The sequence below is a fragment of the Zootermopsis nevadensis genome, unplaced genomic scaffold, assembly GCF_977971745.1.
Source record: "Zootermopsis nevadensis isolate Lab colony 2312 unplaced genomic scaffold, Znev_1.0 Znev_ptg000003l, whole genome shotgun sequence".
NCBI classification, from domain to species: domain Eukaryota; kingdom Metazoa; phylum Arthropoda; class Insecta; order Blattodea; family Termopsidae; genus Zootermopsis; species Zootermopsis nevadensis.
In genome coordinates, this window is record NW_028259135.1 from 5,218,265 (window position 1) to 5,231,456 (window position 13,192).

The window sequence follows — 13,192 nt, forward strand, 5'->3', positions numbered from 1 at the left end:
ATCTGACATGCATACGAAAAGAAATAATGTGTAAAAGAATCAGTAAGAAAAGTATTTGTCTCGTTACCCTCAAACAAGGACTGCAAACAGCATAAACAAGCCTGTGTTATATACATGTACTCACGAAATATAATTTTGCGTTACACGGTATGAAGGGACACGATGGTCTATTGTTTCTGTGCTGAAGGTTCAAGATTCAAGATCAGTCACATCCAGTGTGGATTTTCCTGCAAGTCTTTCTCTATTCTCACCTTTCACAGAACGTAAAAATTTGTGAATGCGAGAATATCAAATTCCAGGCCCATAGAGAGACACAGTTCCTCTCTGCCGGCAATCTTCTTTATCTTCCAACAAACTCTACATCAAAAGTGGCCCAAAACTCTCAAATGGACTCCACCACTTGTAAGGCAAGCAGAGGTCAAGCAGGTCAAACAGACTAACTGGAAGCATCAGTCAGAATAGCACACAAACCAGGACTACTCGGCAGTAAAGATTCTGGCTGTGCACTGCATGACCTGGGATCTATTCAACGAGTAGCAGGAATTTTCTCTCTATATCCAGACATGCTCTGGGGGATTCTAAGCATACTTCTGTCCACAGACCAGGAGAAAAGCCCTGCGGGGGGAAGTCGTTTCTGGTGCGGTGCGGGGGGAATGTTACTTATCAGCTGGCTGCTATTGGTGGAAAGTGTGACATGCCAGAGAGTTACACTACTACACACAGACTGAAAACATCAAGCAGTTAAGAGTAGGGTGTAGTGAGCGCACTTGTAATGTGTTCTGTGGGTGTTGTGATAATATTCTAGATTAAATCACTGTGCGACTGTGAGGTAATCTTAAAGCTGTACCCATTAGAACACATGAAAGCATGTGGTCTGTTGTTCGTTCAGTGGTTGTGGAACGAATGCTTTTAGGGTGGAAAGTCACTCACAGCGAAATCTTGCGCATGCGCATGTATCGCATTCCTAGCAGGGATTTTCTCCTGGTCTGTGGACTGTACTCAATGACTACTGGGAGCTCTTTCCACATGGCCAACACAAACACTGTAAGATGCTGAAGCCTACAACACATGAATAATTATTTCTATATGTGTTATGTGCACGTGTACATGCGCACACACACACACATGCTGAACTGCTATATTTACTGAGTGTCTTGTTTTTTATGTTCTCAAATGTCAAAACTGGTTTTTAAATAGAGACCTGAGGCAGATGACACATCAAACAAAATCCTATTCACCAGCCTTTCAAAATAACTCCTATATTGAAGACAGCCACCTTTGGACTCACTGCAGTGAAAACCTCAGATCCTATTTGGCGAGCCATTTCAGTTTTAATTTAAATCAGAGCATAAATACACAATGTTTTCAAAGAAGGTCATTATACATAAAAAGAAATACTTAATTTGTTTCAGAGTATCACAGTTAAGAAAAATATCAAAGAAAGTCCTTACTGGATTCAGATTGTACTGAAAGTAGATTTATTTCAATCTGTTAATTCTGTTATCTATTAGAATATGACTTTAAAGCATGTATTAGTCATATAATATTATTTTTTTAGTGTGTGTAGTATCAGTAATGGTATACAGTTTAGACTTGTTGCTGTAAATATAATTCCATTGTAATCTGAAAACCGTGAACAGCAGCATGACAATTCAAATTCCTCGTTCCACTCTAACCTGTACAACGTTGTTGTTACTTGTCTACCTTCTCCAGTCCCAGAGATATGACTTAAAAAGAAATCTGTAATTGCATACACACACAGCAGCATTCTATAAATAATATGAAAATTACACTTTTCACTGGGAAAATGGTACAAAAAGGTGCTATACCTTGACAGTGAAAGTCATGGTCTCACCCACAGTCTGCGGATCCTCCCATTCAAAGTTAACCTTGCAGTTTCCAGGCAGCAGGTACTTCCCCGTCACATACTGCAGCAGAGTGTGCTTTGCCTCGGGAGCGAGCGCGGGCTGAGTCATCGCGGCCAGGGTGACAAGACCAGCCACGCTCACAGACACGACCAGCATGCCTCCTGCAATGGGGAATGTGCAACGATCAGGTCATCTCTGACTATTCTCGACAGCAACGACCACTACAAAGTCTCAGTCACTGTGTGTGAATGAATAAGTGAGCAAGTCCTCTGAGAATGAAATATCTACTTAATTTCTCCGTCTTCTATGTCTGCCGCGAGGCCTTAGTCTAGCAAGCACTTCATTCTTTCTCCCCTACTATAATACAGTAAATCCTCAATTTAATGGACTAACAGGGGGAACGGGGTGTCCAGTGCTTCTATAATGCCAGTAACACATTCTTAGATCACAATTTCCATTAGGAACAGTATTAAACAGATTAGTAATATGAAATGTACACCAAAAATGACACAAGGTTCATTAAAACACTACAGCGTAAAGAGTTAAATAAGTGCACAAAGAATGCAAATTAACTTCACTGCCTGTCATAGTGATAAAAGAGTTTGTTGCTGTAATGTGTAGTGAAGACTAAGAATATATATGTAACTTTTATTCTGAATGTGAGGAGGAGCTTCTATGCTCCCATGGCCTGCTACTGTTTGAGAATCCAAAGTTAATTTTTCACTACAAGCTGCAATTACATTCAGATCCCTATAACTGATGTTGTTTCTATGCAACAGAAGTCTTCAGTTTCATTTACCCTGATAATTTGATAATGCAAATAAGGCTTTTTGCAAGATGAATGTTTTATTTAGTCGTTATAAGCCACGTTTTTGTATTTTTAAATGTTCAAATACAATGTTTCACCATTTATTTTTTCTGTATTACATTTCATACTTGTGTGTTAATGCTGATGTAATTTTGTGGGAACCACGAAGCATTTCCTAAAGTTTGGTAGCACAATATACGCTCTTTAAAAGGCATACTGGAATCACCAACACACGTAAATCCAAACTGTATGAAGCCATCATTTTTTATGTTTACTAGAGCAGGGCGCTCCTTTCGGAGCTCCTGGGGGGGGGGGGGGGGGGGGGGTTGGTCAAGTTTGTAAAACGCAACCAAACTTGGTTAGTCCCAAAGTGGAGTTAGTTTAGTGTCTCATTCAAGTGTTTTAACCCCTGAGTAAGAAACTAAATTAACCCACCCGAATGGGGGGATTTAAACACTTGACCAACCCCCCTAAGGGGGTTGGTTGCGTTTTAAAATCTTGAGTAAGACACTAAACTAACACCCGTGTATAAACAAATATAAGGTGATATTGTTGATGACGTCATTTTTGTCGACAACGATGGCTAATCCTTTCGGAGAACTTCCTGTAATCTGATGTTTTAGTTCTTTACGTAGCTTTTCAGAGGCCAACTGTTCTTGATTAGTCAACTTTCTATGTCCAGCAACACCATTGCTAATCTTCTCTGTTTTTTCTTTTTCTTTTTTTCTCTTCTGTTTTTTGTTGAATAGTTCTGATGTTTTAGTTCTTTACGTAGCTTTTCAGAGGCCAACTGTTCTTGATTAGTCAACTTTCTATGTCCAGCAACACCATTGCTAATCTTCTCTGTTTTTTATTTTTTTCTCTTCTGTTTTTTGTTGAATAGTTCTGATGTTTTAGTTCTTTACGTCGCTTTTCAGAGGCCAACAGTTCTTGGTTAGTCAACTATCTACGTCCAACCCCACCATTGCAAATCTTCTTTTTTTTCTCTTGTTTTTTGTTGAATAGTTCTGATGTTTTAGTTCTTTACGTCGCTTTTCAGAGGCCAACTGTTCTTGGTTAGTCAACTATCTACGTCCAATCCCACCCTTGCAAATCTTCTTTTTTTTCTCTTGTTTTTTGTTGAATAGTTCTGATGTTTTAGTTCTTTACGTCGCTTTTCAGAGGCCAACTGTTCTTGGTTAGTCAACTATCTACGTCCAAACCCACCCTTGCAAGTCTTCTTTTTTTCTATTCTGTTTTTTGTTGAATAGTTCTGATGTTTTAGTTCTTTACGTCGCTGTTCAGAGGCCATCTGTTATTGATCAGATCACTTTCTACGTCCAGCAACACCATTGCTAATCTTCGCCTGTTTTTTCTTTTTCTTCTTTTCTCTTCTGTTTTTTGTTGAATAGTTCTGATGTTTTAGTTCTTTTCGTCGCTTTTCAGAGGCCAACAGTTCTTGGTTAGTCCACTATCTACGTCTAACCCCACCCTTACAAATCTTTTTTTTTTCTCTTCTGTTTTTTGTTGAATAGTTTTGATGTTTTAGTTCTTTACGTCGCTTTTCAGAGGCCAACTGTTCTTGGTTAGTCAACTATCTACTTCCGATCCCACCCTTGCAAATCTTCGTCTGTTTATCGTGTGAAGTTAATATGGTCTAGTTTAACAATGTAAGTCTTCTTTCGCTTATCCTTATTTGTTAAATAGATCTGATGTCTTAGTTCTTTACATCGATGTTCAGAGGCCAACTGTTTTTGGTCAGACAACTTTCTACTCTTGCAAGTCTTCGTTTGTTTTCTTCTGCTCTTGTTCAATAAGTTTTTCGCTTTTCTTCTTTTGTTAAATATGTCTGATGTTTAGTTCTTTACGTCGATGTTCAGAGGCCAACTGTTTTTAGTCAGACAACTTTCTACGTCCAATCCCACTCTTGCAAATCTTGGTCTGATTTTCTACATGTGTTGTTAATATGGTCTCGTTTATCAATGTAAGTCTTCTTTCGCTTTTCTCTATTTCTTAAATATGTCTGATGTTGTAGTTCTTTACGTCGCTGTTCAGAGGCCAACTGTTCTTGGTCAGTCAACTTTTTACGTCCAGCCACACCCCTGCAAATCTTCGTCTTAAAATCGACCATAAAGTCAGTTTTTATAATAGTTTTCATAATCGTAATATATCGAATGAGTATCACTTTACCTTGTTGGAGTTGGTACTTCAAATACTTGATAAATTCTTCTTTCACGTTCCTGATGTTTTAGGCCAACTGTCAGTCAATATTCAAGAATGCTAAGTGCTCCTTCTGGAGCAGTGATAATGCGACTGGTTTGATATTTTTTGATTTTTTTGTTGTGAAGCTTTATATTTGTTTACTCGGCATTGTTGTGTTCCGCAACAATGCCGAGTAAACAAATATCTGTTGGCATTGCTGATGACGTCATTTTTTGACGACAAATTGGTTTAAGACAACGACTAATCACAAATTTTTATAGTAAGAAGATATCGCAACTTTTCTTTGACCCTGAAGTATTTGTATCATCATCTGTTTTACTGTTATCATGAAAATGATCTTCATTTGCATTCTCTTTAAACTTAGTATTCTCTCACATGACCATCAAGACCATTTTTATTGAGCACTAGAGCTCTCCAGCAAATAAGAAAAATACCACCGTAATCTCTTCCCTTTGTACCTGTTCCACTGTGTAGTTTTTTTAAAAACAAATCTACTAATATTACAATTATCTTACATACTTTATGAAAAGTATGTGTATACACTTGAGCTGTTTTTCCATTCAGTGAATCTATTCCACCCATATGAAGGGAAGAAAGAAGTGACAGAGAAGTAACAAAATGTAAGTTTCAAAAGAGGCTGTACAGCATCACAATTCATGCTGTATCAACACCACACAATCACTGTACAGAATTTCAAACATTCCCTGTAAACAACACGGGTCTCACCCCATGTCCACGCGTCCTCGTGCTGTGTGGACTTGACCACGGCGCTCCATAGCTCTCCTTTCAACTGGGCCAAATCGTCTTTGGATGTCGGCAAGGCCTGGCGTGCAGCAGCCCATGTCAGAAAGTCTTTGCCAAGCAGCGAGCGTGCTCTTGAGTCTTCCAGCCAGTACACATCATCCAGTGACGCCACTTCCAGCTGGATCAACCTACACAGGAATATTATCAACTTCTTAGGTTCAATTTACTTTTCCTTCAAGGTTATAATACTTCAATAATACGTATTCTATTATACATATGTATAGACATACACAACACGGTTAAATGAATTGCATCTGCCCCTTCCTCTTTATGATCTCAAAATAAGAAACAAAACTAATTACGAAAGTGTGCATCAAGGAAACTTGTTTGCATCCGGACCGCGCCTAAAGGCAGAATCAGTCATGTGTCACCCACCTCTGGTAGTGATGCTGTAGTCCGTGCTGGCCCAGCCACTGCCGGAGGATCAGACGCTGCTGCAGAAGATGTGATGCCCTCTGGAGGCGCTCTTCATCGTGAGCTGGCAGTTCTGGCAGATCGTCAAGCTGGGCGCAGTTCACCAGACTTGAGATTCCTGCAACACATCACGGCCATTAACAGACTCAGCTCACGCGTGGCCGTGGAGTCGACAGACAACTGGAGCGGCTGCCTGAAATGGCATTCGATGCCACTGACGCACGGACAGGTTTCGACGTCTTACAGTTTACGTTAGCTGTGGAGCTCTCAGAGACTCAGCTGTGTCCAGTGCTCGTCCAAGAGGGCGATATCATTATTTTTTTAAAAAAACTGCAGTGCTCGACATTGTTTAAAGTTTTACGTTCATTTCGAAAACAAAACTAAAAGCAAGCTACTACTTTATGTCTGTCCGTGAGTTTACTGTACAGGACAATTGTGAAGTTAAACCACGTATTAATATTATGTTTCTGTTTGGTCTTGTCTAACTTACTGGGCAACATTTGTTAACCTGAAAAAAGTGTCGAATAGAAGCCGTAGGGATCCAAAGACAGGCATTTGATTCGCGCAGTCTTTACGCAGACACTCAGTTACTTCCAGGAAATCGCAAATGCAACAACATACTTTTGTTAGTATGCGCCATCGAAAGCGTTGTCAAACCTTCTGCCATTGCCCGCTCGGTTAGCAACGTTCAGCGACATCTGAGCCACCGACAGCTTCGTTAAACACGCCATAAATATACACTGCATTTGCGTAAGGTACAGGCTTACTTAAAAACCAGCAGGAAACAGTGCTCTTTTGTACTTGTCTAAAGTAAAATGATGACGAGGTCACGTGTGCTTCGATTTGGGCTTCTCGAGAAGTATGGGTTGTACCCAAACAGACCGGGATAAAATTCGTAAAACCACTCTCAGGGCAAAATTTAATCGAAATCGGTTGAGTAGTTTCGCGCATAATGTAACGATCAGAATCCCCCCCCCCCCATACATACTCATTTATGCACTTTGTACGAAAAGGATAATACAGCTCACATATCCCCTTGCTCTCCTCAGGTAAACTTTTGTTCTGTTCGCGTTTGTGCCTCGTGTTTATGTCCCAACTACTGCACCATTTTCATTTCTGACATCTGCAAGCATTCGTAAAATGCCAACTTATCTCCGATTGTCAACATCAGGACATCGATTATTTATGAAAAAGCAAAACAGTGTCAGATCTGACGTTCTCGCGGCAAAGAGTCTGAAGATGGCTGTCTTCTGGGTTGCAGTGCGGCAGAACCTACACGGCGCCACAACCCAGAAGACAGCCATCTTCGATGTGGCATGTCTCACCGCGTAACACACACCCATTTGCTCGCATACAAGACAGGAAAAGGGACACGTCTTAAGTATTGACCATTCCAAACGCTATGCCGCGTTAGAAAACAGTGCCCCAGTGAGACAAATTAAAAGCACAAAAAGTCCTTCAGACTCTCAGACGCATGCTCCTCTGTTCGGCGTCGTCGCAATGCCTGCAATGTTCAGTTGCCTCCCGCAACGGGGACACGCCTACTGTTTCTATGTGGGACAAAACTTTTCCTAGAGCCACGCCCCTCCCACCCTGCGGTGCGTGCCACATGAGGGCTTGCGGTGTCATTCCAGCCGCACGGTCGATGGATCGAATCTCATGGACTGCTCTACTTTGCTTCCTCGTGATATCCCTCGCGTGTAATTTATTTATCCACCGCCAACAGCAAAGCGAAGGATGGCAGAGTTATGAGGTGCAGAAGCACTCAGTTTAAAAAAAAGTACTTAGCACGGCGAACAACAGAACAGGGACAAATTGTTTACTTGGATGTATTGTTAATGTTTCGATTGTCTGTTGTTAACGAACCAGAACAATGGTTCTGATTAGTTAACAACAGACATTACAAGTCAAACATCTTAACTATGTCATTTGTGAGCCGTGTAGATCAGTCAATATAATGACTGACTATGGGTTCGATCCCCAACGAAGGCAAAGGATTTTTCCTCTAGCCTTTGCATCCAGACCGGTTCTGAGGTTCACCCAGCCTCCTCTACAATGGCTACCGGGGTCCTTTCCCGGGGCGTGACGCTGACCACTCACCCCCATCTAGTGCCGAGGTCAAGAATGAGTAGGAGATGTAACTGTCTCCCCCCCCCCCCAAGCGACCTACATGGCACGCAGCGGGACAGATGTTTTTGATGTTATCTGTTTCACTGTTCCACATTGACGGAGAGCAACGGCAGAGATTTTGGGGGTACAGTAAAACTCGACTACTTCCTGACAATTATATTATATTTATTATTTGAATCACGACACAGAAGTATGGACTTCTAAACCTCAAGAGGCAGTTTCGATATGGAAAATGCAATTAAATTTAAGAATACCAAAGGACTGTTCAAAAACACTCATACCCGTGGCTGGAATCGTAAAATTTCTTTCAGTCAACACTCCTTCAAAACTACTCGTATGCGACAGCAACAGATCTCCGGGATACGTACGTGGCTAAGTGAGATATAACTTGGTTTTAACTCTCACTGTTTTAGTTTGTACTGACGAGGTTAAAGTAACTTTTCTGCGTCTTTTATTTACCCAGAAAATGACAGCTCTGGGAGAATCGCGCGTCTGCTTTTCATGAACTGATGCGACGTCTTCAATATCATATTTTGTGAACTTACAACCCCCAAAGCGTTGCTTCTTCTTACAAAAACTGACTTCACATAACTGATCATCATTTGAAGGACGCCGCTACTACAATGCAAAAACTTGTCTTTTTCCACGGGCATCAAACTGAAAAAGAGTTCTTGACATTTGAACAACTTGAAAGCAGACGTGGGACAAAATGTAAAGAACAGAAGAGCCTCGAGTCGCGGTCTCATATTTCCTGTGTGATAATTAAATCAGTTAAAAGCACGTGAACGTATGCATTAATCATATGCAAATAAATACATCAATGGGGAATATTAGTTGTTGCGTTAATTAAATTTAAGTACCGGTGCATTATTGTAAAATAAAACAATTAATTCTGAAAGAGCGTCCCCTGGGTCAGAGAAAAAATTATTTCCGGGGGTCGCACGCGGCCCGTGGGCAGCAGTTTGTCTAGGCCCATCACACACGAAGGTCCTTTCCATTATCCGAAACTAAGAAGGCGCAAAGCCGCGGAGAGAAGCGACAAGAGGTCTGTGCACGCTCAGGTATAAATAGACAACGTCATAATACGTTAGTCTATAAATTATCATATACATCCCCACCAACAAAATTCATTAGGCAATAATTTAAAAGAGCTGTTGTATTGTTAAGGCAAAAATCCCTCGCGATGTGGATCAGTTGGTTAGGTTAAGTTAGACTTGAAATTTTCCGAACGTGTACCACGCACACACCAACAGGGTTCAGGAATTGCAGCACACAGAGACGTTTCGGCACAGGGTTCACGTCAAGAACACGCCATATAAACACCGAAACGCGACGCGACAATGCGGAGACTCTTACCAGAGGAATGCAATGTCATCCCTGGGCTGCACATGTTCTATGGTCCTGCTAAATACACTTCATGATGGCGTCACCGCGAACTACACGCCGAAGGACCGACACAGCACCTTTCAACCCCAACAACTACGCATTTACACACGTAACACGCAACTTTTAAACTTTGGTACATACAATGGCCCCCCCCCCCAAAAACCCCATGACGTTGCTACGGACCAAATGGGGCACCAATCTGCGCAGAAGCATAAGAGGGCGGACCATACGAATCTATCGATTGATGTGCCCCAGGTTCTCCAACCACCCCCCTGCCTAAATTGTGCTCCTACCCCCCCCCTCCCCCCGAACAATTCACGTCCTGTGAGTTGCATTTGTCCCCGTCATCCAAGTGGGCACAAAAACAGAAGCTCAGCGCTGCAGAACCCCGAACAAGAGGCCCGTTTGCCCACAAAATAAGCTGCCGGCTGCAATTATAAATTCACTTGTGATCAAAAGGTGTAATTAAATGCACGACGTGGCATAAGGCGAAATAAACAGTCCTCTCCGCGCATGTTCACTTTGTATAAAGAAAATTGTTTTCAAAAAATTCTAATGCGTTCTAGATTTTTCTCTTTCTAACATCCTTGATTTGTAAGAGCTCGACCTTGAGGTGACGTTGACCTATCCATGACCTCAAACTGACATGATTATGTTCATTCACCTTCATGCAGATCGGCAGATACATGCGTTTGAAAAATTATTGACGAATGACCTTGAAAATTTCAAAGGCCTCTATACGGCTAACCCTCGGACTGATATTGTCGTGACCTTGACATGCCACTGACCTGTCTGTGACCTCAAACTGACATGAGTATTGTCACTCAAATTCCTACAGATTGGTAGATATATATGCCTTTGAGAAATTGACTTTCGAATGACCTTGAAAACTTAAAACGCCTCTAACAGGCTAACCCTCGGACTGATGTTGTCGTGACCTTGACATGAAACAGACATGTTCGTGTGCGCACACTAGTAGAATTCTTCGTGTTATATTGCCACTGCCATTGCTGTGCGGCCACCGCACCACATCGAACATGAAGAATGCTGCGGCAAGAAAACCGTAGCGGTGAAACTTTCGCACGTGCGCTCTCTTCCTACTGAAACAGTTCGTTCCATCAATGCGGCAGAAAAACCGCTGCGGCCCAAACCTCTCGTGCGCGCAGGGTTAAGCGTGTGGCCGCCGGCGGCTCACACGGTATAGAAATTGTTCTTAAGATTTTATATCGAGGTCCACAGCCCTGGTTAAGAACACCAGTGCAATGTCAGTGTACTAAAAAGAGAGTACACCCATCCCACTTTTCCCATTCCTCTGTTTTCTAGGACACACAAATGTAAAATTCAGTGGAAAATATTTTACATTCTGTTTACTTGAACTACAAAACAGTGGTACACAAGTAGCTGTTTAACGTAAATCTTAAACTTAAAATATATTAAAACTGGGACACTTGGAGCCACACACTGCGTATATTTCGATAACTGAGCGAGGTCATGCAGAGTATGGAAGCGAGCAGTATGCAGCCTGTGGGTCATCTGTTCGACATGCCTCGTTTACCTCGTAACTACATCTTTGGTTAAAAGTGGCTATTGTCCTAAAGTGAACTGCGGCAACAAAATGAACTAAAGATCAACACAGCATTCATAAGGCAAACAGGGTACAGTACAGTCAGACTCAAAAGTAAATAAAAATATATGCTGCCATTCATATAGATTATTCCAAATTTTGATCCAAAGGTTGAGGACAAAATTCATTTGAAACTTACCATACATTGCAAGTTCCTTTGATCCTAATGTGTGTTCACAGCTATGGTCTTGGTATAAATGTTAAAAAAGTTGTCAGTGGAACCATGGTTCCGGAGAATTTGACGTAAATACGTCTATACGGAAAGGAAGTTTATATATTGGCTTTATTCTAAATATTTCCTTTATACATCCTTTACAATTGAGTAAAGTTTGATTAAGACTTTGCTTATTTAACTTGAATTAGTTCCGCTTAAAATGGGTCTGTGGTAGCTGAATGTAATGTAAGGTAATGTAATGTAAGGTAATGTAGTTACGCTTCAGATGGGTCTGTGGTAGCTGAATGTAATGTAAAGTAATGTAATGTAAGGTAATGTGTATATATATATATATTTAGTGTTCTGTCTGACGACAGGTCCATATGAACAGGATCCTTCCATCCTTTTCTCGGACTCGGACCTGTTCATATACGTTCTTGGCAGATGATCCAGAAGTGGTTTGCCATTGCCTTCTTCTGTGTGTGAATGGAGTAATTGTTGGGATGCCACGGAGAAACCGGGGAAGCCCCCAGAGGAAAACTCCGTGTTGCCTAGACCGCGGCCTTGCCCAACACAAGTTATAAATTCGGGCACCGCCGGGAATCGAACCCGAGACCCCAGGATTACAAGGCCAGCGTTCTAAAGGTAATGTAAGCTAATGTAATGTAACGTTTTATAGGTAACAACAATGCTGAGTAAACAGATGACGTTTCCTATGTAACAATAATGCCGAGTAAACACGACGTTCCCTAGGTAACCATTGTTATCGGATCTTTTTCGTTACACTTTTTCGTTTCCCTTTTTCCTTCCCTTCCACTATCCATTCTGTACTTATGTTTGTACTAGAAAAAAGTACTGTATTTGTGCTACAACCAATTCTACATCTTGGCTTAGGCCTATGAAAGATCTATGGAATGTAAATAAATTCTATTCTATTCTCAAAGCTGAGTTGTAGCAAATGCTCTAATGTGCATGTCCTTTTGAATGGACATTCAATAAAAATAAATACAGATCAATTCCATCTGCCTTACCTCGTTCCCTGAAGTAGATCTCATACTGCTGAAGATCATTCTCTTGAAGCCAGACATCTACTTCGGTTTTATCACCAAGTCTGGGGCTAATTTCAGCAAAAACGCAGAGAAGAAGTTTTGTAAGATAGATTGAACAAGCAAGCCCAAGTAATACTCCAACCACAAGCATTGGTCGGTGGCTTGATGCCATCTTGTCATCATTATCTACATAACTTCTTCAATTCAACAATATAACTTTGCCTTTTTCGCAATAACGATTGTTGACGGCAGTAATGTAACACAACAATGCCGAGTAAATAGAAGACATTTCCCAGAAAACATGACAATGCAGTTACACTTTTTCGTTTCCCTTTTTCGTAACACTTTTTTGCCGAATGACCCTTCCTTACGTCAAAAAATGATGACAACTGCTCCTTTCCCTTGAATATGGTAAGAATTGACCAAAAGACAAGCCTGTTCTCAGTGACAGATCCAGTATTCCATAAAAAAAACATGCTGAGCGTACAATTTCTAGGCATCTCTGACAGCGATATCTATTTTTACATGAAGTTCTGTAGGTCCTGATTAGATGTCATTAAGTCAAATAATATTATTTGTGAATGCTAATTTAAGAACTGAAGACTTATGAAGTCTGACAAATGAATAATCAAACTGCCGTCTCTGTCCACTTACTTGCAACACTGGTGCTTTGACACACCATATTACTATGTAATTCCATAATTTTGTGCAAAAGAGTCTACTGGGAAAAGCTTTTCCTACGGTTGCAGTAAA

The 13,192-nt window shown here is 41.1% G+C and overlaps 1 protein-coding gene across 3 annotated transcripts in view; it reads right to left on the reverse strand.

Moving 5' to 3' along the window:
- The window catches only part of LOC110832838 (apoptosis-resistant E3 ubiquitin protein ligase 1), a 34,669-nt gene extending 22,009 nt beyond the window's left edge, over window positions 1-12,660 (reverse strand). For 2 of the 3 annotated variants that reach the window (XM_087340618.1, XM_087340612.1), the window contains exons 1-4: window positions 12,422-12,660; window positions 6,058-6,214; window positions 5,605-5,810; window positions 1,830-2,029 (exon numbers count right to left, since the gene is read on the reverse strand). In XM_087340618.1, the coding sequence (XP_087196744.1) occupies window positions 1,830-2,029; window positions 5,605-5,810; window positions 6,058-6,214; window positions 12,422-12,611 (753 nt within the window). In that variant the 5' untranslated portion in view covers window positions 12,612-12,660. Of the gene's footprint in view, window positions 1-1,829; window positions 2,030-5,604; window positions 5,811-6,057; window positions 6,215-9,582; window positions 9,720-12,421 lie in introns of those variants that run through there. The other variant, XM_087340624.1, reaches the window with a different exon arrangement.
- Window positions 12,661-13,192: the final 532 nt, after the last annotated feature.